Source organism: Ambystoma mexicanum, chromosome 3q (genome assembly GCF_040938575.1).
Source record: "Ambystoma mexicanum isolate Mex_15411 chromosome 3q, UKY_AmexF1_1, whole genome shotgun sequence".
NCBI classification, from domain to species: Eukaryota; Metazoa; Chordata; class Amphibia; order Caudata; family Ambystomatidae; genus Ambystoma; species Ambystoma mexicanum.
In genome coordinates, this window is record NC_090926.1 from 726,228,156 (window position 1) to 726,243,047 (window position 14,892).

A 14,892-nucleotide genomic window follows, 5' to 3' on the forward strand; every position below is an offset into this window, starting at 1 on the left:
TAAATAAATAAATAAATAAATAAATACATACATATTACCTTTACCAACCAGCCGGATTCTTCATCCACCGTGACCTGGGGTATTTCAGAAAGTGTGTGACATCAGTGGTATATCACTCAAAATATTGAAGCTATAGAAATAATAAAATAAGCATTTCATCTGTGGGTTGCATACTAGGCTGAGCCCAGGGTGTATTGACTGCTTCAAATACTTAACATAGCAAATCATTCATTTGGGATGCTTGTTTATGGGAGATGGAATACAATGGGCATCATTCCAAGTCGGGCGGTAGGGGATACCGGACACCGGTAAGGAGACCGGTGCCGGTAATCCCCTACCGCCCGATTCCGAGGTCCCCCAACGAGAACCGTAAGGTACATTTGGTCGGACCACACGTCCCTTACGGGTCCCGTTAGGGGAACAGGGCACAAATAATGGGCTTGCAAATCGCAAGCCCATTATTTGCGCACTCCCCATTCCCATTGAGCCCTATGGGGCGCAAATGGGAATGGGGAATGGCATTTTCAATGGGGACTTACCGGTCCCGCAAAGGTCGGAATACACTGGTAAGTCCCCATTGAACTACACCGGTGCTGGACCCATTTTCGGTGTCAGTCATGGCGCAAATAGCGCCATGACTACCACCAAACTCGGAATGAGGCCCAATGTGTTTAAGGGTTTCTCTTTACTCTTAACCCTCCAAATCTCTATCAACTCTACCTCATCTATAATCGATTTTACACTCAGTCTAACGTTTGTGAGTCTTTCAATGTTCAGAGCCTGGTCTTGTACATCCTAGGTGTAAGAGATATGGCATGTCTCCAGCTATTTTTAAACTTAAAACAAATTATCAGAATGTGCAAGTATTGATGGTAATGATTAGAAGCAACATTATGAGAGATGTCTTATAAGCAGAATACAGTCAATATACGTTTTTACTTTCCCTAGTAATCCTCCTAAAACCCATCTTCGACTGTTTCTCTCCAGGCAGGTATACAAGAATATGCTTCTTCGTTTCTTCTAGTAGTTTCATAAACAAAATGTATCCTTACTTCGAATTTTGGGAAGTAGCCAAATAGTGCATGGAGGTTAATGTAGGGTGATGCCCTCATAAAAGAAATGCGAGGGGAATAAAAGGATGACGATGACAATATCAATAAAATGGTGGGATGAACCGGATACCTACAATCCTTTTGCACCAGAATATGTATGTACCTCTATCAATTTGTACCATTCGCAGACTGGATAAGTTTTCCTAGAAAATCTACTTGTAATGCACCGTCTGCCTCTGCATTAGCAAGATGTGCTTCCCGAATACAGAAAATGTCTAGGTTTTGCTCTCTTTTGCATTCCAGAATCATCTAATTGGTATTCCTATTCTGCAGCCCATTCACAATTGACCTATTTTGCAGCCCTAAAAACACCTTTTATTTGTCCTCACCAACATTGTATTTTTTAACCTCATGATGCACTGTCAAAATGCTGAATGCATTCATTCAATACTGACTGTACTTCTTGAATGCCCCTGTGCCTAGAATTCTAAAAATACACCTAAGAAAATGTAAAATATACAATCTTAGCAGAAACGTGTTTACCAGTCACACATCTACCGCCAAGTTATAATTATTACGGGATTCATGGTATGACTGTGACTCTTCCTTTGCATCTTGATAGCTACATATACACTCCTCTTCAGTTCGGGGACAATAGTAAACTACTATTTGTCTTCCTTATTTGTTTTTCGGTGTGCCATTTTATTAAATGTGTTCTTATTTTTGTACTGCCTTAGTGAAATCCAAAGTATCTGTTGTCACAGCTAAGGGATTCGCAATTCTAGAAAATGTCTGTGACTCTGTGAGGCCCGGGTCCATTCACCTCTGGAGAAGCACCCTTTGGGTGTCCTCAGTAGTATGAGAACTGAGATTAATTTGAAATCCAACAAGGTGGGAGAGCAGATAAATGAAATCACAACTGCTGTGCAAACCTGGACTGTATGATGGAAGACATGAGAAACAGACTCAAGTTAGAGGGATGAGATTAATGCGTGCAATACCATTGATTGTGAGACGAGATTTCAAATACAGGAATTTCACAATGTCTTCGGGACAGGCAGGAGGATTTTGACAATACAAAACAGAAATATCCTCTGTTTATTAGGTATTATTATTATTTTTTTTTTATTATTCTTGAATTTTAATCAAAAAGATTTTTTTGATTTTTACAAGGGTCTTTTTCTTCTCATGGAATCAGTATTCAGAGTTTATCTCCCTCTGTCGATAAGTGGGCGATTGATTTCAAGGCTAATTCTATTAGCTTCACCGTTGTTAATGTCTATCTTGTTGTCTCTCCTGAAATTAGCCTGTTCCACACTGTCTCTTCATCTAGCGTTACTGCCCCTTGTAAGCATGATTGAAGATATTTATCTCTGTTTTGCTGTGTTTTAGGACATCTTAACACTAGATGTTTCAGTGTTTCCACTTGCTCTTTATCTTTGCATAGGCGACAGCTATTATCGTTCTTCGGGGCCCGGATCGCCAGAATTTAATGCGTCGTCAGCAGGTTTAGCCTGGCTTTCAGAAATGTTAATCGCATGTTTTTATTTGGGAATTTCATGTTTTTGTTTGGGAATTTCAGTTCAAGGGTTTCTTGACTTTATTAAAAGTCGGTGGGAGATGAAGTAGTCATTTGTTTGCTCTGGCTGTATCTATCGTCCTGATCCAGTCGATGAGTTCCATTTTTCTTTTTACTCGGTCCGGATTGGTTTTCAGGTCTTCTTCCGAGCACGATATTTCTCTGAGAGTTTCTTGGAGGGTTGATGCCCACTTGTTGAGTGCCTTACACTTGCCACTCTTGAGCTCCTCCGTGATGATGGAGTAAACATATTATAGAAGGATCCACAATGAAAAGCGAAATGAAAACTGGGGTCATGAGCCTGTAAGAGTGACAATACTTTCCTACTGTAGGAAGAACCTTAACCTAGAAGGAGAAATGAAGATGATTCGCCCAGTAAAGCCAATCCACGAATAGTGGTTATTAATTATTTAAACTATCAAATTCAGGAGAACATGTCTCCCTTGTGCTTAAAAGTACATGCAAACAGGCATAAGAGTTCACATATGTAGTGTACTCAATTGCCTCTCAGCGGCCCGAAATAAATTCACCAGTAGAAAATGGACAAGTTATTTGCAGATTTTTTTAAAACATGAAGTGAAAGTGAAACTGACGTTCCAGGCCAGATTAAAAGTCATAATAGGACAATGAGGCGCTTGTTTTAAAAACCTTAAAGATTTCGACAGAATATTAAACATTGAATATTGTTTCTCCTCACACACGAAACCTGGGGAGGCCATTGAAGGAAATGTGAGTCGGCAGCCACTCTTGACTTCCATTAAAGGGAGGGGTCATGTTCTCGGCCTCACACTCTGCTGTGCTTCCACAGCTAAACTTCTGTGCTGTAGACAGATATGACTGAGTTATACGTTCTCACTTGTTATTCAGTCATCCTGCTTCTGCAGAGATAATAGAAACCTCTGCGCAAAATACGGTAATGGAGCTATCTGCATAGCAATGTCAGGGCTCGTGAAGATGGTGTGCCTGCTCTCTGCCCATGGATGTGGAATAATGCATAGCATTGAGTAATCAGATATGCACATTTCAATGGGCCGAATATTTATTGCACATTATATCCCATGTGATCCTTAAATGGTCTCTGTCCCCAGAGAATTCACGCTCATCAGATCCTGACATAAGGCGTGTAAGGGCTCAGATGAACTCCGATGTGGGGCAAGGAATAAGCTGCATACATCAAAAGTCAGCCGAATGCCTCGTGGGAGACAAAGGAACACAGAGGTATTTCTAAGAAGACCACAGAGATAGAGGTTGTGACTAATACACATTTCTAAATGATCATCTTTCACAGTGGGGCATGGTATGTGTTGCCAGGATATTTCAATACATACTGTGCCCCACAGCGTCAGTTTGCAATACAGCTTTATGGAATCCTGCATCAGTTTACTGAGGCTGTGCTGAACAACAGGCAGCCGATTTAATGTGTGGGGATAAAGGTCACATGCCCGCATACCTAATTCCCCTGCTAGAATGTCCAGGAGACTGGGGCTAGTTACCTCCTAATCTTTACCAAGCACTGCAATTCAACTGGGAGCTTGGTCAGCTGCACGGTTGGGGACATGCACGAGCAAGTCGACGTTACATGAGAATTCTTGCTGCAAAGGTGGGTGAGTGTGCTAGGGAAAGGGATATGAATTAATCTAATGGTGGGAATCCCCTTCTTCATCGGCATCTGGGGTTAGAACGGTCACAAGTATTCCTAAGGTGACGCCATATGGAAGCGGAACAACATATATAATTTATATGATTTAAGGTCCATTTTTGAACTTTGTGTGAAAATAGGACAGTGTAATGTATGTTTATAGATGTTTTATGCTGAATTTGTCTACATTTTTACATTTTTGAAATTGATGTTTTTAGAATGATATATGTTTAATAAAATGGAATGTATTTAAATGTTCGTTGTTTTACTTACCACACACTTGCCATATTCCTCTTTTCTACGCTACAGTCTTTCCTCTATTCATGTAATATTGTTCCGCTTCCATATGGCATCACCTTATAGTCCTCTTTTCTACGCTACAGTCTTTCCTCTATTCATGTAATATTGTTCCGCTTCCATATGGCATCACCTTATAGTCCTCTTTTCTACGCTACAGTCTTTCCTCTATTCATGTAATATTGTTCCGCTTCCATATGGCATCACCTTATAGTCCTCTTTTCTACGCTACAGTCTTTCCTCTATTCATGTAATATTGTTCCGCTTCCATATGGCATCACCTTAGGAATACTAGGGAAAGGGATATGGACATGCACTGTCACATCCATAACATTCCATTGAAAAAGGCTAGGGATGTCAACATGCACAGACTTAATGCTTAAGTGAAAACAGAAACCACAATTAGGAGTGAGAAAACCAAAGATCTTTGTAGAGCCAAGGAGGAATGTCCTCAACTTCAGACTGCCTGCCAGCTCTTAATCCCGGCTTGTAGTGGAGGGGGATGAGGGTGGCAGTGGTCCAAAAATTGGCCATTTACACTATAGCAACTTTTACACAGATGGACTTTCCGCGGTCCACAGGCCCTGGAGCACGCGTGAACTCGGCACCCCTGTGATATTTTCCCACACTTCAATAAGTAGGTGTACAAAGTCCACGTTATCTTTGTAATCCACTAGTACACTGTTTCTGTGCTTCTTTCTGTCTTTTCTTCAGGGTAAACACTTTACTTTACTAATCGGAGGCACTTTTCATAGGACATATTTCCATATTTTACACAATCGAAATTGGCACTCATTTATCGTTTGCAGCAGCATGAAAGGCTGAGTTGGCGTTACCACGAGTTGTATCCTGCGACCTGCAAATCAAAACAAAGAGCATTTAACCCGCCGAGACATCTTAACAAAACAGCTTTTGTTATCTATTGTGCATGATTTTGTGCTGTTGATCACTGCTGATCCCTAGTACCAAGGGCTGAAAATGTGACTGGGTGTAATTATAACTGTTCTTGTATAACGTGATTCCCACCTATGTTGCGAGGCATTGGGCCTCATTATGAGTTAGCCGGTCCGGATTTAATGGTGTCGGTAAAACCGTACCGGCACAGTTTTCCGGACTGGCTAACTCCATGTTCAGTGGCCGTGTGGCATCACACACGCCAGGTCTGACCTGGCGGACGTAACAACACTGGCCGCAGACAGATGCGGAAAATCCGGCACCATTACCACATGGTGTCAGTGTTTCCATGATGCCCATTCCCGTGGAGTCCTATGGGACTCCAATGGAATGGGGAGTAACGGAATGCCGGCGCTGGATTTACTGGACAACCGGGGCTGTAATGCCCCAGTAATTCCAGCAAGTCTGGTGCTGGTAAATCCCCACGAGTCCGGTGGCAGCCCACCGGTTTTACTGGCACAGCTACCGCCAGACTCGTAATGAGGCCCATTGTCTTGCTTCCAAGACAAACGTGTAGCCCCTGAACTATCCTTCTTCCTACCCTTATTACACAACATGCTAGGGCTGTAATATTGATAAAGTAAATAGTAGGACCCTAAAAAGAAAATGCAGGAACTGTGGCAGATCTTCACATGGTGCATCCAGATAATATACCAGAGTTGTTCTAGGAAAGCAGTGGGAGGTGTCCCAGGCCATGTAATAGGGTCTGTTGAGGTAATGTGCTACAAGCTTTTTAGGTACTGTGCTGTGGGATAACAGTCAATGTGCTGGAGGCTGGGGGGTTCAACGCCTCTGAAGATATCCGTGTAACATTGCTAGAGCTTTCCAAGTAACGCATCAAGGTCTTCTCAGCTTTGAGTCTTCATCTGTTGGGAGATTTAGCACAACGGATGACCGGGCAATGCAGCAAGAACTGTTACATCCACTCAAGAAAAAAGGAGGAAAATAAATCAATGATACACATCGATGTCCCGATAAAATCTTTATTACCAGAAATAAATCTTTAAAAAAACATAAAGGAAGATTTGAGTGTCTATATTGCTTGTCTGCTTCACCATAGCCCATAGCCCGTAGCCCATAGCCTGTAGCCCGTAGCCTGTAGCCCATAGCCTGTGCCAATAGCCCGTAGCCAGTAGCCCATAGCCGGTAGCCCATAGCCCATAACACATAACCTGTAGCCGGTAGCCCATAGCCCATAGCCCGTAGCCCGTAGCCCATAGCCTGTAGCCTGTAGCCCATAGCCCGTAGCCTGTAGCCCATAGCCCATACAGTTCAATCCTTGTGCAATCCCAGAGGGTCATTATTCCGTATATGTTCCAAGTATTGAAGGTCGAGTGAAGGTCCACAAAAGCAGTCCCCAGAATGGAGCGGTGAGGGGGTGATGACTTAATGGATGGGTGGAGTGGCAAAGGGGCCAGGTGATGGAGAGCCAGGGTGATGGGTAGGCGGAAGGCTGTCATGGAAATGCAATAGAGGGATGCGGGGATGAAGGGGGTGGAACCATGAAGAAGAGGAATGAGAACATGGAGGAAGGTGGGCAGTGTTATACAGGGGCGGTGCGACTGAGAGGGTGGCATTACCGACAGGAGTAGGGAGATAGAGGCGCACAGAATGAAAGTGCGTAGTGATAATGTTCAGCATTGATATAGATGTGCAGCAGCAAGGATGTGAGTCATGGAAAAGGTAAGTGAAGGCGGAGGAACATAAAGATGGACGTGCATGGCGGAGGAGCTGGGAAGAGGAGTGATGGAGCAGCGAGCTGAGGAACTGTGTGCTGACCAAGGGTCAGTGTGATGGGGAGAGGAGTCTGCTATATCCGTATAAAGAGCATTGGTCTCTCTGGTATTGAACCATATCAAGCCATAGGTGTATCTTTCCAAATAGTTCATGTGGAGGACTTCACACCAAGTAAAGGCGCCCTCCACTCTATTATTTGTATGAGAGGAATGTACATAGAATCAGCCCAACGTTGTAAGTAGCCCAGCAAAATACACATACAAAGAGGCAGTACCCTACTGATGTCCTGGTACCATGGTGTTTTATGCTTGCACACAGCATCTATTCATGTCAGTATAAAGACTGGTAGTATGGACTGAAGGCTCCGACGGAGCAGGCCTAAAACAGATCAGCCCCGGCTTTGGTTCACAATTGACATGAAGAATGTTCCTCCTGCAGCTTTCATCTCCTGGCAAGTGTCCCTTCCAGTGCTCATCAGGAAGTACCTGATTTTCTCTTTGACCATTCTTTCTCAGGTGCAGGCTAATTATGTGAAGTAGCGCAAAGGTTACTAGGAGAGGAGGGCAGAGTAGTACAACAGCGGCTCGGCAATCCACCCAGAGTGACATCATCTCTATGGAAAATACTTGTGTGTCAAAAGTAAAAGATTCAACGTTATTGTAGGCAGGAACAGAGAAAAAGTCCAAACAGCATGAAGAACTGACGTAGGCCCATGTTAGCAGTTCATCGGACTTGTTTAGTCTGTCTTTCATTTCCATTCCTATTATAACAGAGGACCTACAAGCACCTGCACGCAAAGGTTAACATGGGGCTGGGTGAGCTGCTCACACCTGACATGGGACAACATGATATCTCTCTGATTCGCAAATCTACCTTCCTGTGGCATCAGCAGTAAAATGGTCAGAGTGCTCCTATGATTTAGTTCAGGTGTGTAAGCAACATGTTGAAGTTTGCCTCCGATAGTTGTATACGTGATAATAAGACCCCGTTTGCTCCTGGTGTGAACTGTCTGTGACTTTTTCCTAATGCATGTGGCGTACACCCAAGCACACCTACTAGCTGTGAGTAGAGTAGCGCATGTCCAACATCATCTCTGTAAAGCAGTGGCCGGAGGGTGGGAGTGTCTGCTGCGGGTTATTTGCAAGGATGGTTGTTCATCTGAAACACTTTCACTTGCACTGGGATCGAGTGATGATTCATGTACATAGTGCCCACTTCTTATAAGCACCATAGACATATGTGTCCAGCTTGGATGAACACAAGTGCCCATCCAGAAAATCTACACTGGAGTACACGGGACAGGAGGTCCAGAAAAGCAAAGCAGAATAAACAGGCGCAGACAGAGCTCTCTGGACTACCAGTCCCGGGACTGAGAGCACAGCCCACATCAGTGTGTGACATTCCCAAAGCAATGAGTTATGTGTTTCCCAAACTAATTAAAAAAAGAGGAAAGTTAGGATCCAGGCGCTGATCAGTGGATTCCTGGAGGACAGCTGATGGAAAGCCAGCCTGTGGCCACGCCGCCGGCAGACACTCCGGTGGTCTCCATTGCCATTTGTGTGGTAACTGGCAGATTCTCCATTGGCGGGAAAAAACACTGGCGGATATTCCACCAGCTTTCCCCTGGGAATCCACTGTGGGAAAACTCTAATTCAGCCCCTTAGTATTTAATTGAACATTTGGAGTGGATTCTGTTAATTAGCTAAAGGAATTGTGTAAGTACCACAAGGTAGAAACTGACTTCTATGGGCACTGGTGTGGTTTTGGTTCTGGCAAAAGGTATTGTAGTAAGAAAACCGGGGCCTTAAACTTTGGCAGCGGGACACGTTTCCCTGTCCTGGACATTGCTTGGCCATATCATTGGCTTTGAGGGAAGTGAAACGAGACTGTCCATCAATGGATACACACATTCCCAAACAGTGCTCTATGGCCGCGGCTTTGTAGTTGATTCGCACTTTGACTCCCATTGAATATGGCAGCTAAGCATAATGTGAGTAGCCAAAAATAGATCACAAGACGACAGTTGCACCCCTCCAGTTCACAACGTGCTAGGGTATCTGGTAACCGTTTAACCGAAATCCCAGGCAGCAGGGCCAGTTCCACACACCCACCACCAGTGTTCACGGTTCTATGGACTATTGCCACACTTTTTTTTTTTGCAGGTTTCAACTTTGGCCGATTTTCTATTTACTGCGTTTGTCACTTTATTTGCTGCAAAATGCGGGCAGGGATACCCAACAGCCTTCATTACGCCCTTGCCCCCCCAATACACCTTACCCCAATTTACCATCTGCATTTTGCTGCAAAAAAAGTCGTCAAAAATGCATTTGCCGTAAGGGTAGGACGGCAAAGGTTTGCTGGATCCTTTTCACCACACCCAAGCAGTCGAAAGGGAGGCTAAAAGTGTCCAGTGCTGCCAAGAAGCCTACTGCAGTGTGAAACTTCTTCAAATAGTGCAGGCATTTTACTCAATGGCACTATGATGGATCGACTGGCTATGTTGATTTTCTGATTTCCGGTATGGGCCTCAAACCATTAGCCTAACAGTCCCAGACTGGCATAACATATCAGACATGAACTGGGTTCCCTCGTTTTGGCATGGGTGTGGCAGTGGCTTCTCACTGTCAGAGCAGTGCAGTCTGGGATGCCTGTCATGTCAGCACTGTGTCAGCTCAACAGTCGTGCCAGAATAGTCCCAGGAAAATGCTCACAAAGTCCCTTTGCTCATCTTAAGTTTCATAACGGGGTCCCCGAGTAGCTATTTCTGCACTCAATAAGTATCTGAAAATTAAATAAATAACGGGGCGTCCATTGAAAAGTGACATAGATGTGGGGGGCAGGGAGGGGCGGGGCATGAAGCAAGTCTAGAGGGTCAAACTGTGGCCATGGTAGCAGCATTCCCATGCCCGTGCACCATCCCTTCCTGTGACTGGACGTGGCGGCACCAGGGAAAGCGTCGCTGTGGCACCGCAAGCTCATTCAATGGCTCAGACCCTGGTTCTTGCGCGCTGGGCAGGGATTGCGCACAGCTGACCTCCCCTGCCCTTGGCTGCTGCGGCCATCAGTCAGAGATGATGTGGCCTTGTCCGGCCCTCGCGGTCACACGCAGTCCTGGCACAGGGCCACCTGCCCCCAGCGGAAGTCCCGGCACGGGCACAGGCGTCGGTACTTCTCGCTGTGTCCGGCGCAGCTGAAGAGAAGCTCCTCCTTCTGCAAGAAGCACTCGCGCGTCGTCTCCGCTGCGGCCGGGTACAGGTGGTTCATCTCCGACTCGGTGCTGTCGCAGTGCACGTTCAACCTACGGGAGGGGAGAGGGCGAACATGGCATGAAGATAGCGCAGCACTGGCGTTACATTAACCTTGCATGCGAGCCGCCGGGCAACAACTACTCACAGGACAATATATGCGCAGTGTGAGCATCCCCAGGCAATATTTTTATTATTTTTATTTTTTGTTTTTATTGATATAGTTGAAAAATCAACTTTTCATTGCATGAATACAGAATTACAATAAAAGAAGATAAAAATTAATATTTTCATTAAATCACATTAGCAGAAATTGAGTTAACTCAAAACTCTAAACACAAAAAAGCACAAAAAGGCAGTTTAGATGGTCTAAGCACAGACATAGACAAGCGTTATTAGATAAAAAAAGACAAATGAAAGACGGATTATTACATTCACACTCCTCATTGAATCTTCTGGTTAAAACAAACATAACGGGGAACATGAGAATGCCTCATGCTATATGGATGTCATATCATGTCATGACCACTTTTTAACCAGAGGTAAACTAATGAAAGCGGAGGAAAGAAAAAAAATAGTTATTACAACTGCCTTGACTTTTGCAGCTTCAAAATTCCTGCTATTTGTGTTAGAGTCACACTGCTGATTCTGCGTTCAGCTATTTCCATTCTTCAGGCCGTTATTACTATCTTATTTAAAAGCCTTGTTTTAATTTCAGTGCTGCTAGACAGTTGACAACTGCTAACCTTACCTTTGTTATTTGGGTGTTATACAAAATGTGCCAGAATTTTTCCTTTGATAACGCAATATATGCTTCAAAGTGTGTTTCGAAATGTTCAACTCTTTTATCGGATAACATAGGACATTCCGCAATCAAATGGCCCATGGTTTCAGGAATACTGGTATCATTGCAAAAACGACAAAAACCGTCCTTCCTTGCAATGATGTGCCATTTTGCTAGGACATTTCTCGCATGCCACAGGTTCATTCTAAATCTTAAGAATTAATCTCTGGCGTTCCTGCCAGGAATTGTTAACACATCGTTTTCTGGCGTTCTTATTTTCTTTGCAATTATGTTATGTATCCTAGTGTGTTTGGTATTTTGGCATTGTTCATATGTCTTGATCCAATCCCAGGCAATATTAGTACTCAGAATAGTAGAGTAATCGGGCAGCGTGTTTGCATGACCTGACAATACCTCAGAATGGGCAGCATCTGAGCCTCACCTGGCAATACTACTTCACAGATCCAGTAAGAGAAAGGGCAATGCTTAAGTATTGCCCTTTCATCAACAGCAGATGGGTAAAGGGCTGAGTCGGACCTGCTGAATTTTGAACGTGCTACTGCCAGTTCTCTGAATTGGGCGTGCACTGTTGATGCCAGTTTCGCACTTGCGGGTGGGGAGCTGGAGGGAGGGGGAGAGGCAAAGGAAGAGGGAGAGAGCGCGCGCGCGCGCATGCGTGTGTGCGTGTACCAAGTGAGATGTTTAAGTAAGCCTGCACTCTTCCAGTCCGGACCATGAGGTAAGCGCCCACTACTCCTGCGAATGAGAGAAGTGCGCTGGGGCTCCCTTCCTTGCATCTCTTCTGTATGGACGAGGCAAGGTTCGTTGAGATCCGAAATGAACTTGCCGTGCAGTATGCAAGCATGACTCCATCAGATTGAAATGTGAAATATTAGCATGTATGTCAGCGCCTCTGGAGGAGCCTGAAAGATGTCTTGCACGCCCTAGGCTGAACACACACCCCTCTCTCATCAGCACCAGCTTTCCTGACAGCCGGTGATGAGCAGGAGTAGCTTAGACATTCAACGTTTGCTTGGGAGGCTGAAACCCAGTCAAGCGAAGTGCAGGTAACTGACAGGCCTGTCCAAATGTGTGCACATCTCAGATATGCAACGCTGCGTCAACTGGGCTTCGGTGTGTCAGGAGATGGTATGCAGGGGTGCGGGGGGGGGGGCAAGTATCATCAACATAAAGCATCATAACGTGGGGGCTGGCACTCAGGGGCTGGCTGGCTGTCTTGCATGGAAGAGGAGACATTTCCAGGCAGGCTGCTGCAACTGAGCGAATGGCAAGGTGCAGGCAGAGTCAGTGTAATGGCAGACATAGTGGCTGATTCTGAACCAAACTCAGAGGCCGCATACATGAACAGGCACTTCCCTGTGTGCTACTTCACCCCCGCTCCATGTTCCAAAAGAGGCTGTGTGGGCACGAGCCATGCCCTGGTGCCCCCTTTGCAATGTCCAGATGACTGGTACAAGCAAGTGTTTGCGTGATCCTCTGAGTCAAGCAAGCACACGCTGATGTATTTCCCTGTGAAGAAAGGCTCCATATGCCAAAGAGTGAGTCAATCCCCAGGAACCTGTGATTTCTCCCGCTGCGGCGGCGGGGTCTGCCGGAGTCAACGCTTCGCCACTAATATAGGTTCTGGCACACTTCACGATCAGTACTAAGTAGCAACATGCATGTATTCTCACGATTCATCACTTTATATTGCCCAACGATGTAACAATGATGCTTGAGAGGCAGGAACGGGAAAAAAAGAGAGTCTGGCACAGTCAGACTAATCAATATTAATAGGCAATGGTGGCGAGTCCCTCTCCAACCACTGCAGCACGTGATGTGCTTTCACATATGCCCATTTACTGCCATCATATGCCACGCTTTGTCTCAAATTATCCTGAAATCCCACTTTATAAGAGAGTGATAGAGGAAGAAACATAGAAGAGAGAAAGGAAGGTAAAAAGAAGATGCAGAGTGAAGAGGGACAGATGATCTGGGGCTAGACAAAAGTGGAGAAATTGGCTTCTGCAGTGGGGTAAGAGTAAAGGTGTGAGAAGGAAAGAGAGAGAGACACAGGTGAGAGGAAGGCAACACAAAGGTGCCAAAGTAGAAAGAGCGACAGAGAGAGACAAGCACAGAATCCAAGGCAGGTCAGAGAGGAGGCAGAGACTAGTGAGGCCTGAGTGGAATGGCAGGCGCAAAAGAAAGCTGCCTCCCAAGTCACATCTCGAGTAAGTTACATGACCTTGCTTTAGCTCAACGCCTCAGCCCCCTCAATATTCAAGCACAAGCCTCAAACCATCCCAGAGCTTGACCCAGGCCTCTAAGAGCACCCTATATTCACCGCCTTGCCCGCATTGCATGAGATCCTAGACCTGGCCATGCAAGTTATTATGAGAAAGCAGGATTTCATAAAACACTGGCAAACTGCACTCATTGCCACCTATCTCTGAATGCATGCACACTGTAGCACGCATGTTACAGGTGGGCCTTACTGTTACCATCAGACTGGTGGCCTCTCTTTGGCCATTAAGACCTCTTTGCCCACTCCAGCAGTGACATGGCACAGTGAAGGCTAGCTACACAAGGAGAGTGACTGGAGCTCCCATAGAGACCCTTTCTCGGCTATGATCCCCTTCCTGACACCTAGACTCTCGGCGGCTTGCTTGAACGGCATGGAGGGCCTGCGCCCTGCATGCGCCCTGCATGATCTCTGGCCTCAGCCCTGCCTGTGAAGCCACCCCGTTCCTCCACCCCTACTGCCTACTCCAGGTTTGAGGAGAAAGCGTTCCCAGGGGAATTATTGGGTAGGCAGTTCTCATGTGATTCATAGCCACCAGTTGGGTAGGGGGTGGGGGCAGAAGTGGACAGTGGTTCACCCAGGAGTACTATTTTGGTGGGGGGGCTACATTCCGTTGCTGATAACATCATATATACAGTGTTCCAATGCATTCGGAGCCCAGCCTGCATTAGCTTCAGACATACCAGTATAAAATAAGATTTGCATATCTAAGTAAGAAAATAAACACTTTTCAAGGCAACAATAATTTCAGACTTAGACAGTATTCCGAGCCTATGCTTGGATTTATTGATGCTAACACTTAGCATCCTTCTAAACCATTATTTATATTGCGCTTTCGTCAAAACACTTTATATAAAAGTATTGTTACCCAGCTACCCCAATTAATACCCATTTGACTACCTCGGAAGGATGAAAGTTTGAGTAGAACGTGCTAGGATTCAAAGCTGTGACCTGCAGAACACACATAGATCCCAGCAGTGAGCACTTACCCACTGAACTGTTTTACAACCTGTTTCTCCTTAAATGTACATCCCACAGCATTTAGTAATTCATTGCCTCTGCGGGGTCTGTGGGGGTGTTAGGTACATTTTGTATTAACACTTATTATCACAGTGTTTAGAAGCAGGAGGAATATGACATGGCCCACTAGTACATCTGATAACAGATACATAAATGTATGGGTTTGTCACCTTGTGAAGGGTGCTATGACCACTATACGGTAGATATGATGGCAAACTGCGTCCCCTAACCCCAAGGTCTACCCATAAGGACCTTAAATAGAGTAATAAGGAGAATGAGTTTG

General features: G+C 45.2%; 1 protein-coding gene across 1 annotated transcript in view; it reads right to left on the reverse strand.

Moving 5' to 3' along the window:
* Window positions 1-6,490: 6,490 nt before the first annotated feature.
* The window catches only part of MGAT5B (alpha-1,6-mannosylglycoprotein 6-beta-N-acetylglucosaminyltransferase B), a 1,313,368-nt gene continuing 1,304,966 nt past the window's right edge, over window positions 6,491-14,892 (reverse strand). The window contains exon 17 of the mRNA XM_069654653.1: window positions 6,491-10,556. Coding sequence (XP_069510754.1) covers window positions 10,358-10,556 — 199 coding nt within the window. The 3' untranslated portion in view covers window positions 6,491-10,357. The remainder of the gene's footprint in view (window positions 10,557-14,892) is intronic.